The sequence below is a fragment of the Asterias amurensis genome, chromosome 7 (assembly GCF_032118995.1).
Source record: "Asterias amurensis chromosome 7, ASM3211899v1".
In the NCBI taxonomy this organism is placed as follows: domain Eukaryota; kingdom Metazoa; phylum Echinodermata; class Asteroidea; order Forcipulatida; family Asteriidae; genus Asterias; species Asterias amurensis.
Genome location: NC_092654.1, coordinates 1,151,630 through 1,177,073, shown reverse-complemented (window position 1 = coordinate 1,177,073; position 25,444 = coordinate 1,151,630). Strand labels below are relative to the sequence as shown.

The 25,444-nt window shown below is 36.8% G+C and overlaps 1 protein-coding gene and 1 long non-coding RNA gene across 2 annotated transcripts; one reads left to right on the top strand and one right to left on the bottom strand.

Moving 5' to 3' along the window:
* The first annotated feature begins 998 nt into the window (after positions 1 to 998).
* LOC139939791 (uncharacterized) lies at positions 999 to 12,765 on the top strand. Its single transcript, XR_011786354.1, has 4 exons — positions 999 to 1,084; positions 2,029 to 2,163; positions 4,198 to 4,362; positions 10,770 to 12,765. It is a non-coding gene; the product is annotated as an uncharacterized lncRNA (long non-coding RNA).
* A 593-nt stretch (positions 12,766 to 13,358) lies between these two features.
* On the bottom strand, positions 13,359 to 24,797 carry LOC139939874 (protein CNPPD1-like). The gene is made up of 9 exons (XM_071936028.1): positions 24,685 to 24,797; positions 23,588 to 23,681; positions 23,257 to 23,338; positions 19,913 to 20,033; positions 18,984 to 19,056; positions 18,489 to 18,544; positions 18,036 to 18,097; positions 17,628 to 17,745; positions 13,359 to 17,287 (listed from the first exon to the last, which is right to left on the bottom strand). Exons 1-9 carry the CDS (start codon positions 24,745 to 24,747, stop codon positions 16,430 to 16,432), a joined length of 1,527 nt encoding a protein of 508 aa, XP_071792129.1. The 5' UTR covers positions 24,748 to 24,797; the 3' UTR covers positions 13,359 to 16,429.
* Positions 24,798 to 25,444: the final 647 nt, after the last annotated feature.

Sequence of the window (25,444 nt, the reverse complement as noted above, 5' to 3'; positions counted from 1 at the left end):
GTTAAAAGCTGAAATATTAAAATGACAGGATATTTACTTCAACATTGTATCCTAAATAAAAAATTTAAGCACAATAAGAAGTGAAAAGCATGTATTATTATAATAATGAAACAATTCATGACAAATTTTATTTTTTTAATCCGCTTAACTTTCTCATGTTTTGTAAAGTTAGGTGTCGTATTGCTCACACACAATTACTTTAGTTGGTTGCCAGTTAGAATAGAAAGCAAAAAGTTTGAAAAGAAATGGGTTGAGAAACTGTGTCTTACCTGAGTAAAATAAAATACCACTTTATTGTCCGGGTTTTTCCAAAAAGAGGAGCACGAGGGGCCTTTTTATTTTTCCAAAGAGAGGAAAAGGCCTTTTTATAAGTTTTTTGTTAAGGTGGCCGCCCCGCATTTCAATTATATCTTTATTCTAGATGCAAAAATATAAAATTAAAACAAATGTTTGATTCATCCATAAATTAAGATGCAAAATTCAAGAGACGCCTTTTTTGTCAGGTTAGTTCTTACTTTAACTTTTTTTTGTCGTCTCAACATTGTATTTTTCTTTTAAAGTATTTCACAACAAAAGTTAAAGAATAATAGCAATGTTTGTTTCCTTTGGGCATCCTGGGTCAAGATCAAAATTGAACAAAACGAACTTTTCGAGTGAAATTAGTTTTCAATTTAAATTTATAATAATTCCCAAAACTATAGCTGTAAAAATTATTGAACATTGAGCCACTGAGCAAAATGAATTGGTCAACTCCCCTCCCTGGCCCCACCCCCACGGCTACCTCCCCGCCCAATATAAGACCCCTTTCGAAACCACTGCATTTTATGCTGCGGCTATTTTGAAAACGCGCTTCGGTTTACGAAGCTTCAACCATTCAAATGGAGGTCAAAGCCTGACAGTCCACGTCGTACTACCGTGGTTTCGAAAAGGGCATGGTATAATGATTGTCTGCTTACTCAAGAGGGAGCTGTGGTCCTGCGCATGTGCATTCAGTGCCAAATTCACTGCACAATTATATTTTCGTAAACATGTCGTCTGCTCACACGAAGATTTAAAATCAAAGTGTTTTCAAACCAAAACATCGGTAAGTAATGATTTATTTGTTTAGTTTCTTGTTTAGCTCGTCAGGAAATAGCTGGTAGATTCTTAGTGTGTATCTACACGCCGTGGGGCACAGTTTTATGACCCTTTTCTTTGAAGTTAAATTTTATAAAGCAAAAACTTGTGTGTTGTTATGGGGATGTTAGCGTCTTTATGGACTAGTGTTGAATGTCCTTGAAGATAACTTTCGTATTCCTTACTATGTTGTTACCGTTCCTTCAAGCAATGAGTACGGACTGGCTAAAGTCTTACTCTGGATTCCCTTACTCTTATAATGTGATAGAAGTAATTAACATTCAATAACATAGAGATAGAGCCCCAGGCCCAGGGGCCTGATGCCTGAATAGCACTGGTTGTAGAATGTCAGTCAGTGCCTCTGCATGCATAATAAAGCATTCCAGTGATTCCTTTCTGTTCCTGCCTTTCCCCGTCTTAGCTCATGGGAAGGCTCCTCTGTGGACCCGGTTCAATTCCCGGAACGGAGCCTTGCATGTCGGTTGTGTTTTTTAGTCCCTACCTGACTGCAGGTCGGGGTTTTCCCTCATGTCTAAAACTGAAATTTGTCCATGTGACTGTCTTCTGTAAAAAGAAAGTTGGCCTGATGTTTCCACTAGGATGCTTCGCCGACTACCGATCGATATGTAATTCAGATTCATAGTACGGCATAAATACAAGGTTGTTACAGGGAGTCACGTTATTAGGGACAAAAACGGCTCAGTTTGAGCCAAAATAAGTCCCTACTCCAAAAACTGAGGTTTGTTCTGTGGCACAAACCTCATACTTCTTTGAGTAACCTCTAACGTGTGTTTCAGTTCAATCATGGAGGAAGGAAAAATTGTGTAGACTTAGTTTCAAAAATGCATGAGAGTTAACACCCCAAAAAAGAACGATTTTTTTACTCAAATTGTTGTTGTTCCCCTTTTTTAGGAATCCTTGAAGTAACGTTGGTCTGTGTTCATCGTCATTGGTTACGGGCGCAACAGACAGGATTGTAGCCGTCACCACACAATAAAACCTCATCAGATGACTGAACTGTTCCAACTGAAATTACTGCAAATACTGGTGAGTTGTGGCTTACTTTGCTTATTTATTTTTCTTCCGACAGTTTTGTTGTCAGTAGTGCATAATACTGAAATTGCTCAATCCCAAAATATGCACGTCATTCTGTCACTCTTGAACCACCCCCAAGATGTAACCCTTTCTACTACCAGCCTGTACTTCAATCCCCCCCACTTTCTTTAAATCTTGAACCGCCCCAAAGATGTAACCCTTTCAACTACCAGCCTGTGCTTCAACCCCCCACTTTCTGTCAAATTTGAACCGCCCCAAGATGCAACCCTTTCTACTACAGCCTGTACTACAATCCCCCACTTTCTTTCAATCTTGAACCGCCCCCAAGATGTAACCCTTTCTACTACCAGCCTGTACTTCAATCCCCCACTTTCTTTCACTCTTGAGCCACCCCCAAGATGTAACCCTTTCTCATACCAGCCTGTACTATAATCCCCCACTTTCTTTCAATCTTGAACCGCCCCAACATGTTACCCTTTCTACTACCAGCTTGTACTTCAATCCCCCCACTTTCTTTCAATCTTGAACCGCCCCTAAGATGTAACCCTTTCTACTACCAGCCTGAACTTCAATCCCTTCCCCCCCCCCACTTTCTTTCAATCTTGAACCACCCCTCAATGCAACCCCTTAAATTAATGCCAGCCTTGGCCCAATTTCATAAAGCTATTAAGCAGAAAATGCTGCTTGGCTAAGCAAAACATGAGTGGATGGCACTAGTTTGATTTTTGACTTGCAACTAGCTTCTCTTCTGTTTAGCAAGATTTGTTTGTGCTTTATGCTTACATGGCTTTATGAAATAGGGCCATGTACTTCAATCCCAAACAGGAACCCCACTTTTCTGTCAATCTGGAATCTGCCCTCAATATGTTAGCCTTTTTTGATACCAGCCTACCCCCCCCCCCCACCCAACTAACGTTACACCCAACAACAAATTGCACTCCACTTTGTTTGTGTATGCTGAACCACCACCTGTATGCATTCATACATCTTCTGACTGCATGCTAAGCCTAAGCTAACCTGTCTCAACTATGTATCTCACATTTCAACAATCAAACAAGTAAACATTTGTATTTGTTTTCATTTTCTCCATCGTGGGTTTTTTAATTGTTTACTTTACTCTATAAAAAACTCAAAAGACTGAGTAGCTATGATGTGTACAATAATTGAACAAATACGGGTGGATACGTGCGCATTACAAGTCTTATTATTATATTATTATTATTAAATAGATATTCGTTAATAATAATAATAACAAATTCTTATATAGCACAATAACCGTATCATTGCGCTTTACATTAGTGCCCTCCTCATAGGGCCAATACCATCCCTGTAATGTTTCTCAGCTCCCTGGGAAGTATACAGCCCTGAACTGCCTGTAAGGCGCTTGTGGCTTTTCATACACAATATCAACCTCTACCCTCGCAGGTATCCATTTACACCCCAGGGTGAAGAGAAGCAATTATAGTAAAGTATAATCACTTGGCCATGACACGCTAAAAAATACTTGTCAATTTCATTCGAATGAGAAAGATGTTTGCTAAAAATGCAAGCCTGAAATTTCATACCCAGTGCCCAGTTTCAATGAGCAGTTTATTTGCCTCAAAAGTAGCTTAGCACAAAGCAATTTTCCTTTGAATACTAGAGTAAGGTTACCAGCCAAACTGCCTTGTCACATGTACTATTTGTAACTCATACCCTGCTTCCTTTTGCTTAGCAGAAAAATATTAACAATAGTTCAGTAGAAGTTGACAGTCTACAAGAGGTGCCCTTTTAAAAATTAAAAATAAACATAAAATCTGCTGTGGCCTAAATTTGCCATGTACAAACATGTGGCATGCCATTTTGCTTAGGCCTATATTTCAATAAACATAATCAAAAATGTATTTAATTTTTTAAAGGCACTTTTTCACCAAAGGCCCTACGCTACTTTTAACTTATACTGTGATAAGCCCAGACTGTTCAGTTGGATCAGTGGCTCTTATAATTGTGTACTAATTATTCTTTATTCTTGTATTTCTGTTTAAGGTTCATTAAGATGATGAGGAGGAGCAGTTTCCACACAAGAGATGCACCAGGGCTTTGATAGGAACACGTAAATTGCAGCGTCATCATGAATTCAAACACTTCATCATCTCTTTACTACAAGCTGCTCGTACTTCAACTCTGTAAACTATTCAATACTAGGATAAGGTAGGCCTCTTTTGTTTTGTTTATGAATTGTAAAAAGGTCTGTTTACAAATATACACTTTGACGGGGCTGCACTTTGACAGCATCATCAATATACTTAAAATGCCTCGCAGTCCAGGGCCCAGGGGAAAGCCAGAGTTGTACAAAAAACAAGTCCCCACTCGATGAGGCAGTAGCCGGAAGGCTTGGACTATCAACCAAGGCCAATTTTACTTTCCCGATCCATCCCCGACCATGTTCCCTCCTAGTCCTGGTCCCCCTACAGTATTGCAATTGTGCAAAAAAGCAATGAGGTATACTTGTTGAAGTCTTAACATTTTGTAAACAGACCTTTACTAATAATCAGTCCCTTTATTGCGACTGTTGATGTAAGGTACATTATCGATTGGTGCTGGCAGAAGAGTATTTAAAGTTACTTATTTATGCCATTTTGCTGGCAAAACTAAGTACAACAATCAACTCATAAGCAGAGAGCACACTATGATTTGCAATGGCCACATTTCTGCTAAGCTGAAAAATAAACAGGTGTTGCTACATGTAGAATTGCTCTTATCCAGTTATTCCTAATTCTTTCTCTTGGAGAGTGTAACTGTCCTACAAAGACCAATAAATGTTTGGCTTTATCGAACTCTCCATCCAGCTCAGCTCATAGCGTTGTGAATTCTGAGGAGTTTAGGTCGGGCGTACTTCTCCTGAAGTCCCTCTGCCAGCACACATCTGTAAAATAATGAAAAGACAATTAATTAGTATGTGTAGTATACATTCATGAATCTATGTGACGCTTAAGTGGCTCATAGGTATGGGTGTATGACGAAGCTTTGTCAAAGATCAGTTTGTAGTAGTTTGTCTATTTTAGATTTACACATCAACCAAGTTCAATCGTAGAGATTTCAACAACTTATGTTCAGTTCTTAGATTTTGTACTATCATACTTTCATTTCAATGGCACTTCTAGAAAGACACAAGTTGAATGTGAGGAACAATGGTACCAAGTTATGATTTTAGATTCTATCAAGTACCGGTAGTAAACCACATCACAAGGGAAACTGGCAGTGTAAATTGTAAATGATTTAGTGTTGAAAAAACGCATACATTTTTGTTGGTGATGTTGATACATTGTAGCCAAACTACAGACTGAAGCTCTGTTGATGTTTCTATATACAGCAGAGTGTGGGTTCGAGTCCCGGTCGTGACCATTGTTGCCTAAAGTAGTACACTTAACTATTATTGACAGGTCCTTCGGACTGGGGGGAGGGGTGGGGTGGGGTGGGTCCTGTTAAACCGTTGGTTCTGTGTGCTGTGTAATGCTCGTAAAAGAACCTGGTGCACTTATCAAAAAGAGAAGGGGTTTGCCCCAAGTATTCTTGGTCAGATTGGCTGCATATTACTCCACATTACCTACAGGAAAATACTGAATGGTGACGCGCATTCAGCATCACTAGTGATGAATACGAGCCCTTTATAAAGAAGCCACTAATATTGTTATTAGTATTACCCTTAATGCATTAGAGTGCCCTTTCATTTTTGTGTGTTTGCCTACATGTAGAGATGAAAAGGTGCAATTAGTTTGTTGTAGTTTAAAATAAGTGGCGTAACCAGAGGGACCCTCAAACTTTCCCAAACACAAGACGAACTTGGGGTCAAGTCGTTAAAATGTCTGTTGCGGTGATAGTGAAGCAGCTCTCGCGTAACCATCATACAATACGTCTGCTTTGCGAGAGACTACTGCTCTCATCACTACTGCTTTTTTAATGACAAGTTAAAATTAATATTATGTCTTTGCCCCCCCCCCCCCCCATGATGTCTTTGCCCCCACTTGCCAATCCCCAACCCTCCCTCCCCTATCTCTGGTTACCCCCAAAACAATGTAAACAACTTGGCTATTCAATATTGTTATGAATCTTGTAAATTACTCACAAATAGAAATCCTTTGGTAACGTTTTGGTATGCTCAAAGATCGTGTAAAATGTTGTCTTTGACCCCACTTGCCAACCCCCCCCCACCCTCCCTCCCCAATCTCTGGTTACACCACAAACGTTGTAAACAACTTGGCTACTCAATATTGTTATGAATCTTGTAAATTACTCACAGATAGATATCCTTTGGTGGAGTTTTAGCTGCTCAAAGATCGTGTACTTATTGTATCTCAATGCTTAGGACATATTGTTTATATGGCAACCGTCAAGGTCTAGTTCCCAGTCTCTAACAAGTGGTATACAGGTAGTGATGGGGGTCTGACTATTTTTTCCTTTAATATTTGTTCATAGAAATGTACGTGAATAAGTGCTCGTTTTGAGAGTTTTTTGGTGTAAAATGAGTTGTTTTTGACAAGCAATGTATATAAATTGATTGAATTGTCTTAGAATTGGTATAAAAGTTACAAGAATTGGACATAATGTGCGAAAATGCGTTACTTACGTACGCGTATGTGTTGTTATTGTGTATGTTTAACCGTAGGCCTACGTACACGTTGTACCCAATTAAGTTGCATTTAAAGGCTGTATTTTGAGTTAAGTTGTACATTTTAGATGAATTTTGAAGAGGAAATGTTTGGACTGATGTAATACAACGGTGTAAGCAGTGTGAAGGTGTTTAGAAGTATTTGGGGGCCATTTTAGTGATGTAAATTGTGAAAAGTATATGACTTTGTCGACTTTTGCACTTAGATTTTTTTTTTTTTTTTCGATTTTGCCCAAAATTAACGAGCGTACGTTTCAAGCGATTTTAAGAAATTGATCTCTGAAAATGGTGAAAAAATTGGAATATTTTGTAAAAAAAATTTTTCTACCAACTTTTTTCACCAAAATTAACGAGCGTACGTTTCAGGCGATTTTAGAAAATGGAAAGACCGCAAAAAAAAATTTTTTGCGGTCTTTTTTTTTTTTTTTTGCCCAAAAATGAAATTTATTGAAAAAATATTGCCTCCCCCTTCCCCTCTCTCTCCGGTGCCGCCTCCCCCTCTCTCTCTGGTCCCGGTGCCGTCCCCTCCTCGTGGTGCCGCCGCCGTGTTGCCTCCTGCTGCTGCGTCTCCTCTCCGTCCGTCAAGACCTATCATGTACCTGTGGAAGAAACGTGGGTTATTTCTTTATTTCGCTTACCTCATGGTCCGTGCCGGGGCTCGAACCTCTCACCTTGTCCTCGCGAAACTGTAACCTTATCCACTAGGCCACAACGATGACTGTACAGATCATACATTTTTTGGAGTGATGAATATTACACAACCATGGCTGTACAGCATTGAGTTATATATTTACGGGAATAAATAATTTAATAGCCCCCTCTGTTGGTCAAAAATTAAATTAAAGAGCCCCCTCTGTTGGTCGAAGTTGTCCATTGGCAATGACCCCCTAAGTTGGTCGAAAATTTTCCTTTGCCGTTAGATGCAAAATTGAAAGTGTAATAAAAAACTTGCTGGCAGTGGCTGTTTTAATGAGACTTAAAAAAAACCCGCTTTTGCCGTTTAATTATTTGAGTCCGATTCGTATCCTAAATTTTACCCTTTTTAAAGCCCTTATATTAATTAAGCCCAAATAATTAAACAGACCATTTTAAATTTAAAAACAAAGACAATAAAGAAATAATAACACATGGCCAAATTTAGAATTAAATTTTTGCTCTCACGCTTTTATTGGAATATAAATATAAATATATCATTTTATTTCTTTTCATAATAATAGGCAAATTCTCAAAACATGTCACAAGAATTTAAACACTCTGCGACATAAACAGATTAAGATATAAACTCACAAATAGTAGCACAGTAAAGTGACAATCTACAACAAAGGTGAAAAAAATAAAAGACTTAAATTTAGATAAATCGCTGATGATATATCTTTCCTCTCTCTAAAAGAGTGTCCTGGGCCCAATTTCATAGTGCTGCTAAGCACAAAAATTTGCTAAGCATCAAATTTCTTCCTTGTTAAAAACAGGATTACCAACCAAATTTCCAAGTGGTTTTCAGAATAAGCAAACAGCTGAGTACCAGTAACAAGAAATATGCGGTAAATGGAAATTTTGTTTGTAATACTGTTTTTATCAAGGAAGAAATTTCATGGTTAGAAGCACTTTTTTCTATATCCAACATTACAGAAGTTCGGACTAAAAGACACTGGACACCTTTGGTAATTGTCAAAGAACAGTCCTCTCACTTGGTGTATCTTATTATGCACAAAATAGCAAACATGTGAAAATTTGAACTCAAAGGGTTGTTGATAATAAACTGAAGAAAAAACACCCTTGTCACACAAAGTTATGTGCTTTCAGCTGCTTGTTTTCCAGACATTCCGTTTCTCACAATGTTTTATACAATCAACAGCTCTCCATTGCTTGTTTACCAATAAATTTTTTATGCTAACAATTATTTTGAGTAATAACCAATAGTGTCCACTACCTTTAAGGTATATTACAGGATCGATTGAGCTGACCGTTTTAATAAATTGTGTGATCAGCCATAATAGACATGTACATTAAGTATTTCAGCAAAATAAGAAACCTGTGAAAATTTTTAACAAAGTTTTGAGATAATAACCAAAGAAAAAACACCCTTGTCAAACGAAGTTGTGTGCTTCAGATGCTTGTCTCGAAATCAGTTAAAATATTTTACTGACAAATTACTTCTTTTTCAAGAACTACGTTACTTAATAGGGAGCCGTTTTTCTCCATGTGTTATACTATTGACAGCTCTAAATTGCTTATTACCAATCTTTTATGCTAACAATAATTTTGAGTAACTACCAATAGTGTCCAGTGCCTTTAAGGTAATATACAGGATCGGTTGAGCTGACAGTTTTAATATCTTGTGTGATCAGCCATAATTGATGTGTACATGAGGCATTTTCAGCATGTAAACAACCAAAAGCAGATATGCAGACTTTGTTTTTGAGATATTCTTCAAAATCAGTAAGCTTTCAAATCTAATTTTTAATATAATCTTTTTTTATCCTGCCCAATCCTTTGTAATACCTTTAACAATCATTCAGTTTATTGAAAGATTTAAACAAAGATTTTAATAAAGATAACTTGGGCCTTACAAAACAATAGTTTTTTTAGAAGTACACATTAGCCATGTTCTTAGTTTCTCACTGCAAAAGAGTATAGTAAAACAGTTCACAGTAAGGCCACACACAAAAAATATTATGTAACCTGTTTTGGGGTAACAAGGTGGGCAACTTTTTTGAAGTGGTTGGACCAAACGAAAAATGAAGACATGGGTTTCCCATTAAACTGAAATTAAACAGTTGGGGCGACCACTTTTTGGTGGGCGACATTTCTTTGTCTTTCTTTGTTTCAAAATGTTGGCAAATAAAATGATGGTATTTTTTAAATTATTCTGAAAATGGGTAGATTGGTGGATGGGTAGCAGGTTTTTGGGGGGCCGAAAATCGGTAGCCATGTTTCTTATATTGTACCAATTGGTGGTTGGGCCAAACAAAAAAGTTCGAACACTGGGTTTAGGTGCAAAATTTCAGAAGCAGAAATGAGAAGGACATGGGGCATTGTAGTTTGGCTGGCAAAATGTTACTGTGGGTAGTTAGCTATTTTTGTGCTTATTAAGCAGCTTTATCAAATTGGGGCCAGATGGGCAACACCTCTTTTCCCTATTAAAAAAAAAACCAAAATGACAAAATAAAAAGATACTAATGCTTTACATTATTTTGAAAATAAGATGATAGGTGGGCAATATGTTTTTTTTATCTCTCTTTGGCTCAAACAAAAATTAAGCCATGTTTCCAGTTACACCAAAAAAGTGGGGCACTTTATTTTTATTTACATCTAGTTAGGCCATACAAAAATATAATAATGTTTCTATTACACTGGGCAACGGTTTTTTTTCAATAGTTGGGCCAACCAAAGATACTCTTGTGTTATGTCTTCTTAAACACTGAAAAGAGGGTCAGTTTTTGGAACAAATTAGGTAGACAAGTGGCTGACATGATATTTTTTCACAGTTGGGGCAAACAAAAAAGTTTTATGTTTTTCCCTTTATTCCCTTCTTTGTTTTCCGTAATTTCTTTTTAAAGTAAAGTTGGCCGAGGGTCAATCAGTTTTTTAAAATTGTCATTTAACTTTTGATTTTGTTTTAAATTTAAAACACTACAGGAATATTACAGAAAATTAAGCTGGTCCCAAATTTTTTATTTTTTTCTGTTTTTTTTTCATACTAATTTTAGTATAACCATTATTCACTCATCATCATGTTTTTGAAACCTGAGCAATGAGTGGAAAAAGTAGTCACCTAGGGTGTGGTAGGTGGGTGTGTGTGAAAAACCTGTTTTCCATTTTAAGTGTTGTAGGAAATATGATGCAACTTTTGTTTGGCCCATCCATCATTTACCCCCAACAATAGTATTCCTTTTAAATTAAAAAGCAGGTTTCTAATACTCAGCTTTGATTTCTACACCCTTGACAGCATCAGTGAAACCTCCACCGTTGTTCACCCGATCAAACTCCAGAGCAGTGTTTGCCAGTGAAGATGTCACGAGGATCCAAAGAGGGCCCAGGGCCGCCATTCTGAAGAATCCACTCAGGCAAAGTGTCTCTCCCATCTTGGTTTTCTAAAATGTAAGACAAGGAGAAGATTGTTTACATCAACTATACTCCAGAAGATGACCTGAGAGTAAAAAATCAAGGAACAAGCCAGCTCTTCTCAGAAACACTATGGGTATCGTAGGAGGTCCTGTTTTCGAGGTGTCCCTAATATCGTGGCAAATCTTTTACCTCTCTGTGCGTGATGTAAACAGTCCCAAGATAAAAATTGTGTGGTTTTATTCGCCAAGCAAAGAGTCTCCTCTTCTTTGACCAAAACTTAGAAACACGTAAGGCTCCACTGGTCATTTGCACTTGTAAATGGAAAAAGTTTGGTATTTTAGGCATTTCTACAAGGTACACAAATATGTCATAATGTTGAGGCCATAAAAAAAAAAATTGCCCACCGAAAAAGTTTCATCAAACGCTATTTCAATTCACAATTCATGATGATCAAAATCATGTGACTGAATGTTTTGCTGAGCATTCTTGAAAAAAAATACCGAGGCTTAAAGAAGCCTGTGCCTTATATCATTTTCTAATATTTTTGGAGATTTTTATTTTGTAACCCTCGTATCAATACTATTATTTATATTAAAATTTAAACATCAGCTTGTTGATTCAATTATCACTGTTTATTTATACGCTTTATTATAAATATTAAGAAAAAAAATAGAACAAAAATAAATAGAAATCAGATTTTGAAGCCAGTAATTATTCACACTTTTTATATTTTTTTTATTTTTTTTTATTTTGTGCAAGTTACCATGGTAATTTAAAAAATTTAATAAAAAAATATTTTGAATAAAATGAAGGCAACTGCTGGCTATACAGTCATACACAGAGTCTCAAAGAACACTTGTAGTCACTGCAGATGTTTCTTCCATGTATGGCTTCACCGGGAAACCATACTTTCTCGTTTGCCGTGAAAACAGGAAAAACTCAAAACAAATGGGGCCAGTTGAAGTCATCCAAGATCGGTGTGGTGTGAACATTTCAATGTCCATCAAGTTTTAATACATGTTTGCATACCTAGTATTAAAAAATGAAGATAATTAGGGCATCGATTGATATATGGCATCATTATTTTTTTCCCAATTCAAAGAAAAAGGCATAATAGCGTGATAACTGGTAAGCAGAGGATACTTAAACAAATTGATCAAATTTTATGGTATCTCAATTTACAATAAAAACTTACACTGATAAAATGGGTAAGTTCACAGCTGGGCAACATCTTTTTTATTTATTTTTTCAAAGATTGGCTTAATAAAAAGTTAGTTATGTTTTCAAATACACTGAGAAATTGGAAGGTAGGTGGTGACATGTTTTCTTTGTTCAGTTGTGCAAAACAAAGGTAACCTCTCGGTGACCCATTTTGCTTGGCCCTTGGGATTGTCCCCATCTTATGGTTAGCCCCTGGTGTGTGCATGGAGGTAGAAATGTGTGCACACAGGTTTGAAGGAAGTTTACTCAAAATAAGGCACTAATGTATTCACTGCGAAATGTTCGAACAATTCACCGTGTAGAATTGGGAGTGGGGGAGGCGCAATCTCCAGCATGGGGGGGGGGGAGGGGGGCGGCAGAATCCCCCACCTGGCTAGGCGAGGCACATGGTGGCCAGTCCAGTTGCAGTGATACTACGAGTATGACTCGTTATGTGGCAATGTGGAAATGAATGCAGATATTTAAGCACAAAAAGGAAGAACATTTAAGAAGAACATAAATTTATGCAGTCGACTAACACTAGCTACACACAGCAGTGACATTCACTGTCCCTGCTGTGTGTATCGTATGTGCTGTGTGTGTGTGTCACTTTGACAGTTCAGTCCATCTCAGCAGGCCTACCTGCTAACTTTTGCCGGCCGCTCGTTCAAGTTAATTTCAACAAACAAAACTTACTCAAAATTCGGGATGTGGTCTGCCTGAAACTTGCACTCATTCTCCAGCTAAACTGTGTATTCCCATGGTGACATATTGATGAAAAATATCTTCCTATCAATCATTTAATACGACAATACAGACGACGAAGATAATCACAAACACAAAGTCTAGTCCCCAGTTCCATGCTCAGTTCTTAACCCTAATTTCTACGCAACAAATTTAGTTTAGGGACCATACTAATTCTGTAACTTCTCAAAGGAGGGCGCTATTTACATCTTATTTTATTGACAGTGCAAAGATATATAATGATATAATTTGACCTACTTCCACTCAAAGGTCATGTTATGAAACTAACATGTCCCAATGTTGAATATTACTATGGAAAAATTTGCGGCCCAGAATAGACAAAATAACTTGTTATCTATTTTTAAGTAGATAAAAATAAAGATGAAGTGTTTTTTTATGAGATAAAAAAGTTTGACTCGTGTTTTATTTCCCAATAACTTCTTAACTAAGGTGTAATTTAAAATTAACCCTTTTGTTAAAAGTTAACCATTTTGCAACTGCTAAAAATTAACAACTAAAACAAAACACACATTTAATAACAAGTTTATTTCAATCATTCTTTCACATTATTTTATTAAAACATCTTTCAAACTAGTTTCTCATCCGAGGCAACCTCTTATTATAATACAGCCCCAAACTTGACTAAGATTTAAACACTTAGCAAGAAAAAATTAAAAGCTGAAATGAATGACAACATATTTACTTCAACATTGTATCCTAAATGAAAAGTGAAGCACAATGATTATAAGTGATACATTTTCTAAAATGAAAAAAACATATTATTATAACAATGAAATAGTTCATGGATTATTTGACTTTTTTAATCCACTTAACTTTCACATGTTTAGTAAGGTCTCTTATTGCTCACACGCAACTACTTTAGTCGGTTGCCAGTTATAAAAAGTTTGAAAATAAATGGGTTGATAAAACTTCTGGCTTAGGCCAAATTAAATAATAAACCAATTTATCTTCCGAGTTTTTCCAAAAAGAGGATGAGAGCCTTTTTTTTTTTCAAAAAAGAGGAGTACGAGGGCCTTTTATTAAAAATTTATTTTTAAGGTGGCTGCCAAGCATTTCAATTAAAACTGGCCAACAATTCTTCAGTAACCAAGTTTAATGAGAAATGCACAGAAAATTATGTAGTTCTTGAAGAAAACAAACGTAAATAATTTAAAAAGTTTAAAAAAGGATGCAGCCTCAAAAAAGGATAAGGGAGCCCTAACTTCTGAATAATTATAGGCACAACCACTTTATCACACAACCACGACCCTGACGATTTTAAACGGCCATTTAAGAACTCTTAAACAAAAAATTTATTTTAAAAAAAAATAAATAAAATAAAAATGATCGACTAAAGCTATAGTCTGGGAATTAATACTGGGAAAAATAGGTTTAAAAAATGTTTAAGAAATAAAAGGTGTTTTATTCAAATCTAAGAAAAGTTCATACCATTACAACTGCAGTGCTTCTCACCAAGTTAGTTTTTATATTGTCATTTAAGTATTTACCAATGACCCAATCTAGTACCAATCTAACTGATTTTTAGGGCAAAATAAAAAATAAAAAAAATAAACTTATTAATTGTGTCAAGGACAACACTTGGATTTATCTTAGTTCCTTAAAAAGGTTTGTGATTTGTCGGCAAACATTTTAACGCAATATTCGATAAAACTGGACAGGCTTCAGCTATGCAAACTAGCAAAACTGAAAGAGCAATGAAGATAGTGCTAAAAAAAATCAATAAATAATTAAAATATTAAAACCAAGAAATTAAAAAGTAAACAAGTACCATAATCAACATCCCAATTAAATCTCCAATATATGATGGGTATTAATTAATACATGTAGTTAGTATAGAGCCATTCCACACAAACTTAATATTTGATTAACTGTGTTACACAACAGCATTGCCTGCAACATAATGACAAGTGAAAATTCATGTCTTTAAGTATTGTTTCCTTTTTTAAATTTTCAAAAAAACTTGGGTCATTATTCCTTACCATTTTCATTTTTAAGTGTTCAGTGTGTTTTCTCAACAGAAACAAGATGGATACAAATAAAAATAAATCTATGGCCACTGGTTTTGAGGGCATTGAAACCCCACCCCACAATCTGCTTACATTTTTTTTCTGTGCTTACAAATAACCTGAAGGTGCATCAAACACATATTGGTCAAGTCAAAGAGGATTTGCAACTATTCACTCCATTAATTGCAGATAAGCTGGACTCCCTCCTAAAATTGTTTAAAACAAGTCTAGGAATAATTTGTAGAAGTATCACCCATTGCAAACTGAAAATAATATTTGGTGAAGCCACATCACTTTGTGGCATACATTCATTTCTGACAAAACAATTGTCAAGTATCATGTGGAGGAAAGGTATTTGTTTTTCTTGCAGTAAGCAGCACTGAAGGGAGACTCAGTAAGCAATTCAGTAAGCAAAAAACTATTGCTTACATGTGTGATGGAAAAGGGGATTTTCTATTCACTTGAATTTTAAGGATTAATTTGTTTATACTTTGAAAACAATGACAATATTACAGCAGATTACACGAACTTCAATTTCCATGTGTTGGCAGTACTGTTGGGTAAAATATTCAAACTAAAAAACTGATTACTCTAAAATTTTGTAGAATTAGGTAATGTCATGCTTTTAAATACACTTGTTAGTTGGCTGTTTGGGAAAAAACAGTAAAATTAGTAATGTGATTTACATTAATATTACATCATGTCAAATAGCTATGAAGCAAATATTTGCACACTAGGTGGTGGACTAAAAAAAGTAAATTCAAAATCCAAAAACATTTGAAAAGCAACTTTTTCAAATGATAGAATATGTTTACAGGTTCAATCAGTAGACTGCCAAAAGGATGTGACGTTATTTCCAAAAGGAATGAAAAGTGACGTTTCACACCTGTAGGAAACTTTTGTTTGGAAGACATAGTTGTTTCATTCAGTAAATGGGACTCAGTTACAACACAGGAAAAAACCGGTCACCTTTCTTGTTAAAGCAACGTAAACCAGAGGATGTCTGAAAGATAATTTGGCAGCAAACTTAAATAGATTTTCCATTGTCATAACTCTATGTTAATAAATACACTGTGTCTAAATCAAGGCACCTTCAGATAACGCTAGCTGCAATAACAGTGATGAAAACAGTCAAGAATTCTGGACAGGCCACAGCTGAATCCATGAATTTGGACAGCCTTTCATAGATCAAGAGAAATCTTTTCAAGTTTGCTGCCACCTAGTGTCTCAATGAGACCAGGATCATCTTATAAACCTGCTCAGTGGACAAAATTACGGAACAGATAGATTAGCCAAGTAAGAATCATTAGTTAATCAGTGACATGAAATGGTAAACATTTGGGGACTCTAGGTGGTAGCAGACAAACCAGGTAAATCCATTGTCTTACAAATTTGTGAACATGCTCAGAACAATGGAAAATTACCAAGCATGCCTGCTGCCATCTAGCATTCCAAAGATCCCTCATTTGCATCTCATCTATATATTGGCTGGTACCTGATTTCTGGTAAACAATCTCTGTGACGTTGCCCCTCGTCTCTCAATGGTAATTTCTTTGATTACCTACGACTGTCACATCGACACTAGGATTTCAGAACTTGTTCTAAAACCAACCGTCAGGTCTGAAACTGGTGAAATGAGTGAAGGTATAGGTCGCTTCCCTCTGCATCCACGGTTTGAGCCAAGATTAGAGGACTTTAAGGAATTGTTACATTTCTCATAGTTCGTTGAGCGGTAAGACTCCGCCCTTTGGATGGACTGACAACAGGCTCGATGTGGTGAGTGTAAGGCATTCTCGGTTAAGTTCAAGACGGGGAGGGGTTCTGGTCTGCTACAAGTACTGCAAGATGATGGACGATGTTGTGAGTCAGACAGAGGATTGTCTTGAGTGCTGTCGTCTGTAGAGGAGGGTGGGTCTGACCAAGCAGTCAGTAAGGCATGGTAGAACATAACAAGAGTTGATTGGAGGGTTCTCATCTTGGTTGTTGTGTATCGGGACCAGGACATACTACATGAGCAGTATCTCCCAGTACCTTCTAAACTCTGTGGGTAGCTACTCTGATTTAAACCACATCGGCATGACGATGCCTCCTCTTCCACTCCTTGAAGTCTCTCATGAGACGGTTGGAGTAACCGACCCTTCCTAGAGAGGTCTTGCTGTTCCAGTTCATACCAAGGCACCGAGCAGCGAAGAGAGTTATCGGGGGCAACTCTTTGGTCGTGGGTCAGATAGAAATGCAGAACGAGGTCAATCAGAGGATGGTTGAAGCCTTGGCTGGTCTCAGTAGACTTTGCAAAGTGAGAGCCAAGAGGTAGCGGAAGACAACCATTGGTTGGCTGGAGAGGGATGTTAGCGTGGTGGAGGAGTAAGGCAGACCATATAGTAGTGGCAGCACACACACTGTAGACAAGCGTACATATACTGATCACCTATGGGGAGATACAACACAAAAATCACTTTAATGGTTTTGTCAATGGAGACAGTTCTAACTACTAAAGACAGTTTGTTCCATAAAGCAAAGTTGCCCCTGTGATTGGAAAGATTATAAAGTATATTACAAGCAAGCTATCAGGTGAAATATTTCTAACTTTGTTTGGAAAAATCATCCAAACTAGTACTGAGCCCTTGTACAATCTGATACGCACCACAACATAACGTAGGTCTATCATGTCTACCATTTTAGGAGTCCATTCTTTTGTGTACATTTTGACTCCCAAAATGGCAGACAAGATAGGCGCATTGTGAAATGTCAATAGATACAATTCTTACCTTAACCATGTGTTCTATGAGAGTGGAGCAAGCTTCGTACCATCCGGGATGCTGCATGAGTATACTCAAATCAGTATACGTATACCAGCCTCTTTTTCCTCCTTCACTCAATGCGATCCTACCACAAGAGATAAAAAGAGTCAGAGTTCAGACCATAGAATGAGAAAAAGTAAACAATAGATCAAGCCTGAATGCTTCGTTTTTGAAAGGGCAAGGCCACCATGGCATTTTCTCCTTATAAAGTGCACCATTTATGACCTTCTACTATAGCATTTCAAGGGCACCACTGCAATGTCCAAGGGGCGTCAAGTATCAGGCTGCTTTTTATGCATCTGTCTGTTTTTTTAAGCATGGAACTTACCCAGTGTACGTTCATTTTCAAGATCAAGATGGTTTTGCACAACATACCTTGTTTCAATTCCAAGGAGAAAATCGTAGAAATCCAATGGATCCACCAACAGCTTCCAGTCCTAAAATATGTAAATAAATTATGAATATTCATTATGACGAACCAGCATCTTCCCTCGTTTTCGAGTGGAAATATTAAAATATAAATTGGCAAAGAAAGCTATGCCAGCCTGAATTATGACAATATGTGGTGAATGCATTTACACAATACACAGTCAACCCTTCTACTCTCTGACCATTCAATATCATCCACTTTGGTTTAAAAAGATTAATAAACCAGCTTTTATGGTGAATGCATCTACAAAACACTAGTAATTCAGTGCACAGTTGTTCGGCCATACATAGCCGAGGAATGTTGAGATGGTCAACTTACTGGAAAATTGTACCCACAATAGGAGGGCTTAAGACTGACTTAAAATAAACAAATATACAAAGAAAAAAATCCATACTTACAATGGCAGCCAGGAACTCCATCTCAAGATCATGAACTCGGTTAACGTCAACTTTAGCTGAGTACGAGAAGACAAAACATTGTTCTTATCAATCAAGATAAAACTACAGGCAGGTGAAATAAGACTTAAAGGTTTGCATGGTGGAAAGACAGTAAACACAGACATGTGATTGTATAGTTTCAGCAAATCTGTTATATCGGGGGGGGGGGGGGGGGTTACAACTTTAGAAATCAACCAAGTTGCATTCCTTTAAAATGAAAGGGTAAGAATTCCTGAGGGTGTACATTGACCGTTCTGTTGGACCGCCGATCCATAAGAACATACATAATACTACCATGCACATAAGTAAGATTGATCCAAAAGTTTGACACAATGTTGCGGTCCAGCAGAACATTCTGGCAGTCCATTGGATTAAAGGTATATATCCCTACAGGGACGTGCTTTCAAGCTTAGAATGTGCCCAACATCTGAGACTCTCCCTAAACTAAATCCGTACCTGCGGCTGCCCACTCATCATTGTATAGTTCCTCTTCTTCTCCTTCATCATAAAGAAACTTGGTTGCAATCATCTGAGAATGACAATCAAAATCTTTACATAAGCATTTACATTATATTATTGCAATACCTTGCTGCTGAAGTATAGCGTTCGAACTTCCTCTACCTACTGTCCAATCTCTGTGGTCTAGTGTTAGCTTAGGTGATACTGCTTTTATTTTCCCACAATATAGTATTGTCAAAAAAATTTCAAGATATTTAGTTATATCACAATTTATATTTTAGACAAAAAATTAGAACATCTTCCGATGCCCTACTTCAGTGCTTTAAGAAATTTAAAATTCTAACATCCTAGATGCACAATTTCAAATATTAAAGTGAAATAGTTACAAATCAGGGTATGGCTCTGTGGGGTGTACTATCTACCCATGGTGTTGCACATGGGCCTTTCAATTACACCATAGAGTTCTACTACACACACATAAAGTGTCTTTTAAAGTGTCTACTGCACATGACTGTTCTTACATGTGTGCATATTTAGCTAGATCCCGCCCATTTCATTCTAGCTAACCAATAAGCATTCATAGTGCACATGTGGTGACCTCTCATTCATAAAGATTGTGGGTTCGAATCCCACTGGAGTGATATGAGTCCCAGATATGAGTCCAAGAGAACTCAGGAATGTACTAAGTATATAGAGGTTTACATACATCGGTGTTGGGGTAAAATCAAATGACACTTCTAGTTCCAAATCCTCCAAAATCCTACCTTGGAAGTCTGACTTTGTAGGATTTCACAAAGAGTTAAGATTGAACTGTGTGCGTTTCAATCTTAATTGCTATCGTAAAGTGTTACATCACAAAACAAATCACTTTGGTAACATTAACAACTTGTATTAAGGTGAAATGAGCCCTGATTTGCTGAACTTACCATCGATACCAGAAACAGTTCAGCAGGTTTGATTCTATTCACATAGTCCGGGTTGCTTTCCTGTAGTCGTTTAGTGTACATCATACTAAGGAAGAGACTGCACTGGGTAACATGAGCCCTCCTGCAAATAAAACAAAAGGAAGTTATCATGTTAAATTACATACTGAATGACCATGTTCAAATTAATTACTGAATGCTCAAAAGACTTGATGCAAATCTCATAACAAGTTCCTGAGTTTACATTTGGAAAATTAGTCCTTTTTTGTTATTCTGTTTGTATCAGGCCATGAATTTATCCACAGAACCAATGGCAAGTGCAGTAGTGCCCTGTGCTTTTGCTGTGGTACCCTTAGCAAAGTTTCAACACAAATTTACATTTTCCTCATAGATGTGCCCAGAGGAAAATTGCCGACTCATTCAAGAGGGAGGTACAAGGCCTGTTTTAAATTTTAAATTCTGGCAAACCCATAGCTCTAGAGCGTGGGGTCCAGAGCCCGCTAAAGGGGCCCCTTGGAAATTGTTTTAATCAAAGATTCTCTGTGGTGCATTCTAAGGTGAATCCTGGCCACTTTCCTCAGTTTTTTTTTTTCAAGAAATATTTTAAGAACATGAGTACAATATTTGTTTTCTAAATTTTGAATAAAAATCAATGTTGGTTTTGTAATCGTTGAAAACCTGAAAATTATTGTTTGCTGTAATGTGTCATGAGTACTTCTTGCCAGCTCGGGTAATAACAGACATCTACTTCAAAATATATACTGTTTATTTTTAAATAAAATGTGAAAACATCAATTACATATGTACTCTTTGTAAAAATTTGGTTTAAATTGTGCCTCTATTTCTTTATATTTTGTTTTTTACTTCCCTTTAGATAAAATGAATCAGTCCTTATTTTAACTTACCTATTTACAAACTTAATGGAACAGTCTTATTAGCATAACTCAAACTAGTTTAGATCACCAGGTACTCAGGCTGTGGTTTTTGGCGTGCACTGTTAACCCCATGGTATGTTCCCTTTGTTGGAACCAGCCTTTGTTGCACACACACAGTACTTGTTGTTGTACCATTAGTTACTTTGTTCATATGATTGAAAGTTTCTTTAAACCTTTAACTAGGATTTCATTAGGCTTAATGTAGCAAGTAGAAGTGACAATAAAAGCAAAGCCCAAACAATCGGCTACAAAACTTTGATTGTAAGTGTCCCTTTATTTTCAGTTTAGTGGTAGATAGAATAGTAGAAGAATAACAGGAATGATTAGTTAGGGTGTGGTTGAATACAAAGAAAGTGAATGAGAAAGAACCTATGTGCAAATGCTGTGTGAAGTCAGTTGACATCAAAACTCCATAGTGAGAGGGTGTGTGAGGTTCTGCTCTAGCCACCAACCAGTAGATGTTCCTGGGGCAGATGTGTGCATCACATGGCACACATTTTTTTATGTCAAAGTCGAAAATCATTCAAAGTTTAACGCAGTATTGCAGCAAGCCAGCCAACACATGTATGAGGGCAAGCAGACTCAACCAGCACAACCCAAGAACATGATGCATTCGAAAACCATGGCTTTGAGTGAGGATTGAAGTTTAACTGAAAGAATTGACATATTGGTGAGTGAGGGTGAAGGAGCTACTGAAGCCAGGGTACAGAGTTCAGAGAGAAGCTCTTAGAAGACAGGGAATCGTCGGAAGGGCCAGAGTGCTTAGACACTAGAGAGACCTAGCCGACAGTGACGGCCAAGAACCAGTATCACTGTTTTAATTTCTTTTGTAAATTGATTTGTTAGATTTAACTAAGGTTGAAGATGCACCGAAACTGATAATACTTAGTAATTAATAGCTGAATGACAACCACTGCATTGAAGTGAAATTGCAAGAAGAGAAAAGTGTTTGGTAACGCATGTCCACCTGGACCGAATTGTAAAACAATTTGTGTTATCGAATGTGAAAGTTACACTTCAGTTTAAAAAGAAAGGAAGTACTCGGAAAACTGTGATTTATAAGGAAGCTCCTTGAATTCAAACAACGTACATTGTATAACTTATCATTTACTTCAAGGCAGTGGACACTATTGGTAATTACTCAAAACAATTATTATCATAAAACCTTCCTTGATTACGAGTAATGGGGAGAGGTTGATAGTATTAAACATTGTGACAAGCGGCACCTCTGAAGTTGCGTAGTTAAAAAAAAAAAAGGAATTTTCCACGAATTTGATTTTGAGACTTCAGATTTAAAACTTGAGGTCTCGAAATCATTTTTACAAAAAGGGATATCTCATTGAGGTAAATTAGATACTAGGCCTATATTATTTCATATTGAATGAAAAAGTGGTGGCGCAATACGGGAAACTTTTCCTCGAAATCAAGCATCAGAAAGCAAACAACTTCGTGTTTACACAGGTTTTATATTTTATGCATAAGTTGAGATACCCCAACTGTGAAGACTAGTCTTTGACAATTACCAATAGTGTCCAGTGTAGTTAATTTTATTTTGATATAACTGCCTGTGAATAATTTTGAATGTAAAATAAAACGAGTACGCTTTAACTGAATTAGACAAACTAAAGGATTCTGGTTTTAAGACTTATTTCTGTTTGTTTTTAACTCTGACACCCTTTTCTGACACCTCTTTTTGTTCATAAAAATTAAACATCAAAATAATAAAGAATCTGAAGGCATCTGAAGAATAGGCTAAATTTTTCACGTGAATATAATTATTTCAAACATCATGCGGTTAAACAACATGTAAATTTATTATTTAGAGAGCAGAAAAAACAAACCCAAGCCAAAACAAACAGATGTTTGAGAAATTTCCAAATGCAGTGAAATGAGTCTGACTATGAATCATAATGGAGATGGTAAAACAGGCAAAGCATAATTTCTTGACATGTTCATCTTATACAATGGAATGAAAAATAATATGCAGGGGTTTTCCTCAACTTTTTCCCCAATCACCCGCCGGGCGAGTCAACCAAAAATGTTGATTGCCTACGGCCTTTTTTCACTAACCTGCAATTTGTATGTGACGTGTGGTTTTGTGCATTGTTTTGTTATGATAATTGTACGTGTATTCTGAAACAACTGATGTATACCATATTTCTAAAATATTTCTGTTGTAAATTTACAATGCATAGTAAAAAACTGTAAACCTAGAAAGCGTAGCGGAGCACCTAGTCTTTTCTATAAGTTGGAGAACACTGGTCTATGCTTAGCAAGTTTCTATCCTTACATGTTTTATGAAATGTGGTTCTGGCAGGCTACTTAACAAACTTTAAAACTATCAAAATTCACAAGGACTGGTCATAAATTTGCAGGAGCGTCTAGAAAGTAGAGAAAGAAAGGGTTGCATACCTTGTGACATTAGCGACATGTCTCTTACTCAATTGCCCCATGCGACCCTGATCAGCATTCTCAAACAGCTCCACAACAATATCTGACAATAGAAACATATGAAATCCAATCACTTAATTCACTATTGCAATATCAATCCTAACAGTCAATAATGTTGCACTTTATGCAAATCAGGCATGATATTTGGTCCTTGAAAAAAAAAAAAGGAATATGTCAAACTAAAACGGCTGACCTGCATGTAAACATGGTGCTCCGGGGATCACATCGTGATTCGTAGTTTAAACCTTAGCACATGAAGCAGTAAATATTTGTAAAAATCTAGCTCACTCACCAGTCAGAGGAAGTGATATCTCATCACAATCTGCTCTTCCAGCATACAGCGTCTTCTTCATGCGCTTAGAGAGCTCAGCATGGACAGGAGAACACTGCAACAATAACATAAACAAACGTTAAGTTGAAAGATCAATTTCATCGCTTGAATTTTCAACAGTTTGAAAGTGATTTAGGCTAGATATAGATGCATAATGACTGTTCTAGGTATGCTTGATGGTTAACAAATATTCTTTTAAAGTACATTTATAATTTGTTGTCTGACTCTAAGGGGTCGTGAGTTGTCGTTTTTAAGTAAGTGCCTCCCATGCACCTGACTCAACTGAGGGTTTTGATTATCAGAACTAATTAAAACTCATCTATTTCTACTTCCATCATGCTCATTCAATACGCATGCCAAACAAGATACTATCACAATCAATTTCAATCATGCAATTTCCCAACGATTTTACTGTTATTTTTGTATATATAGGCGGCACACAAGATAGAAAAGTAAAAAAACTAACTTATAACTAACCCTAATTAATTTAATCTTATCTAAGTATTGTAAAACAATATAAGTCAATAACCATGTCACGATGATGATATTGATAAATAAAAATTACTATTCTAAATAAATCACCATCATCATCAATTATCGAACTAGCCCCACTTGTGTGGCCAAGGATTATAGATAGCTGAATCCTTAGTTATTCCTCCAGGGTCCGGTTAGCCCTAATAATATATGTAGGATTCAGCTACCCTTGGCCACACCAGTGAGACTATCATCGAACGAACAGTAAGTAAGCAGGTAAGTAAGCAGGTAAGTAAGTAACGGTGGTGGCCGTCTTGTTTCAAATGAATAATCATGACCATTTAAATGTTGGCAAACTCAAATGATGTGGCAACTATTGTGAACGAAAGTGAAGTTACTCAACGATGTCGCAATACAAATCATCTCTTGCCATTCATCGTGCGTAACCAACACAGAGAATGCATACAACCCGTGTGTTGTGTGACTGAAGAACATTTTATCTTCAACTTCAATATGCTCCTCGATTATGACAAATTTATACTACAAATCTTTTCCTTAAGGTCGTTTATACTGTCTATACTTACTTCTAAATCGTCTATATCTTCGTATGTTCTATCCAACTCGCTCAACCGCCCCAATAATTCCATTTTGGAAGCAGATTTTTCCCACTTTTTCACTCGATTTCCTCGAGTATTGCGCCAACTGCAGAACGGATGCGGTTAAAGTATTGCTATCTACACGCACAGTAAACACGCGCGCTGTCACACCATCAACGCCCTTTGCTCTAGAACATATGGAGTAAAAGATGGTATGAATATTCATATTAAACCTCCCATTACTATCAGTAAAGTTCCATTTTGTTAATTTACTATATAAAATGGTATACATTTTGTTTCTTATACTTTTATTTCAAGTTCTCCTCGACAAACTTCCTGGGCTCAATTTCATGGCATTATTTACCAAATATGTCTGCAGTTCTGGACACCCTGTAGGGCTAATTGTAGACTTGATTCAAGTCTTAAATTGCAGTTATTCTTATGCATCTCGGCCTCGAAAATATATGTCCTCACATTATTAGCTATCACGCGCCCTAACTTGATCATAGGCTTAATGCCAAAGGTTGATCACAAGAGGGCGCTGTTTGTAGCAGCTATCAGGGCGACTAAAAAGCCACGATCAAAGACATGGAACCAAGTCTAGGCTAGTTGAGACCTACCATGATCTCTGCCCTCCCTCCTGGGTGATGAGAAGCAATTATGGTTGATTATAAAGTGTCTTGCTAAAGGGTACAACTAGAGGATTCAAGCCCACACCCTAACGACTTTGTTACCCGATTCAAGCCCA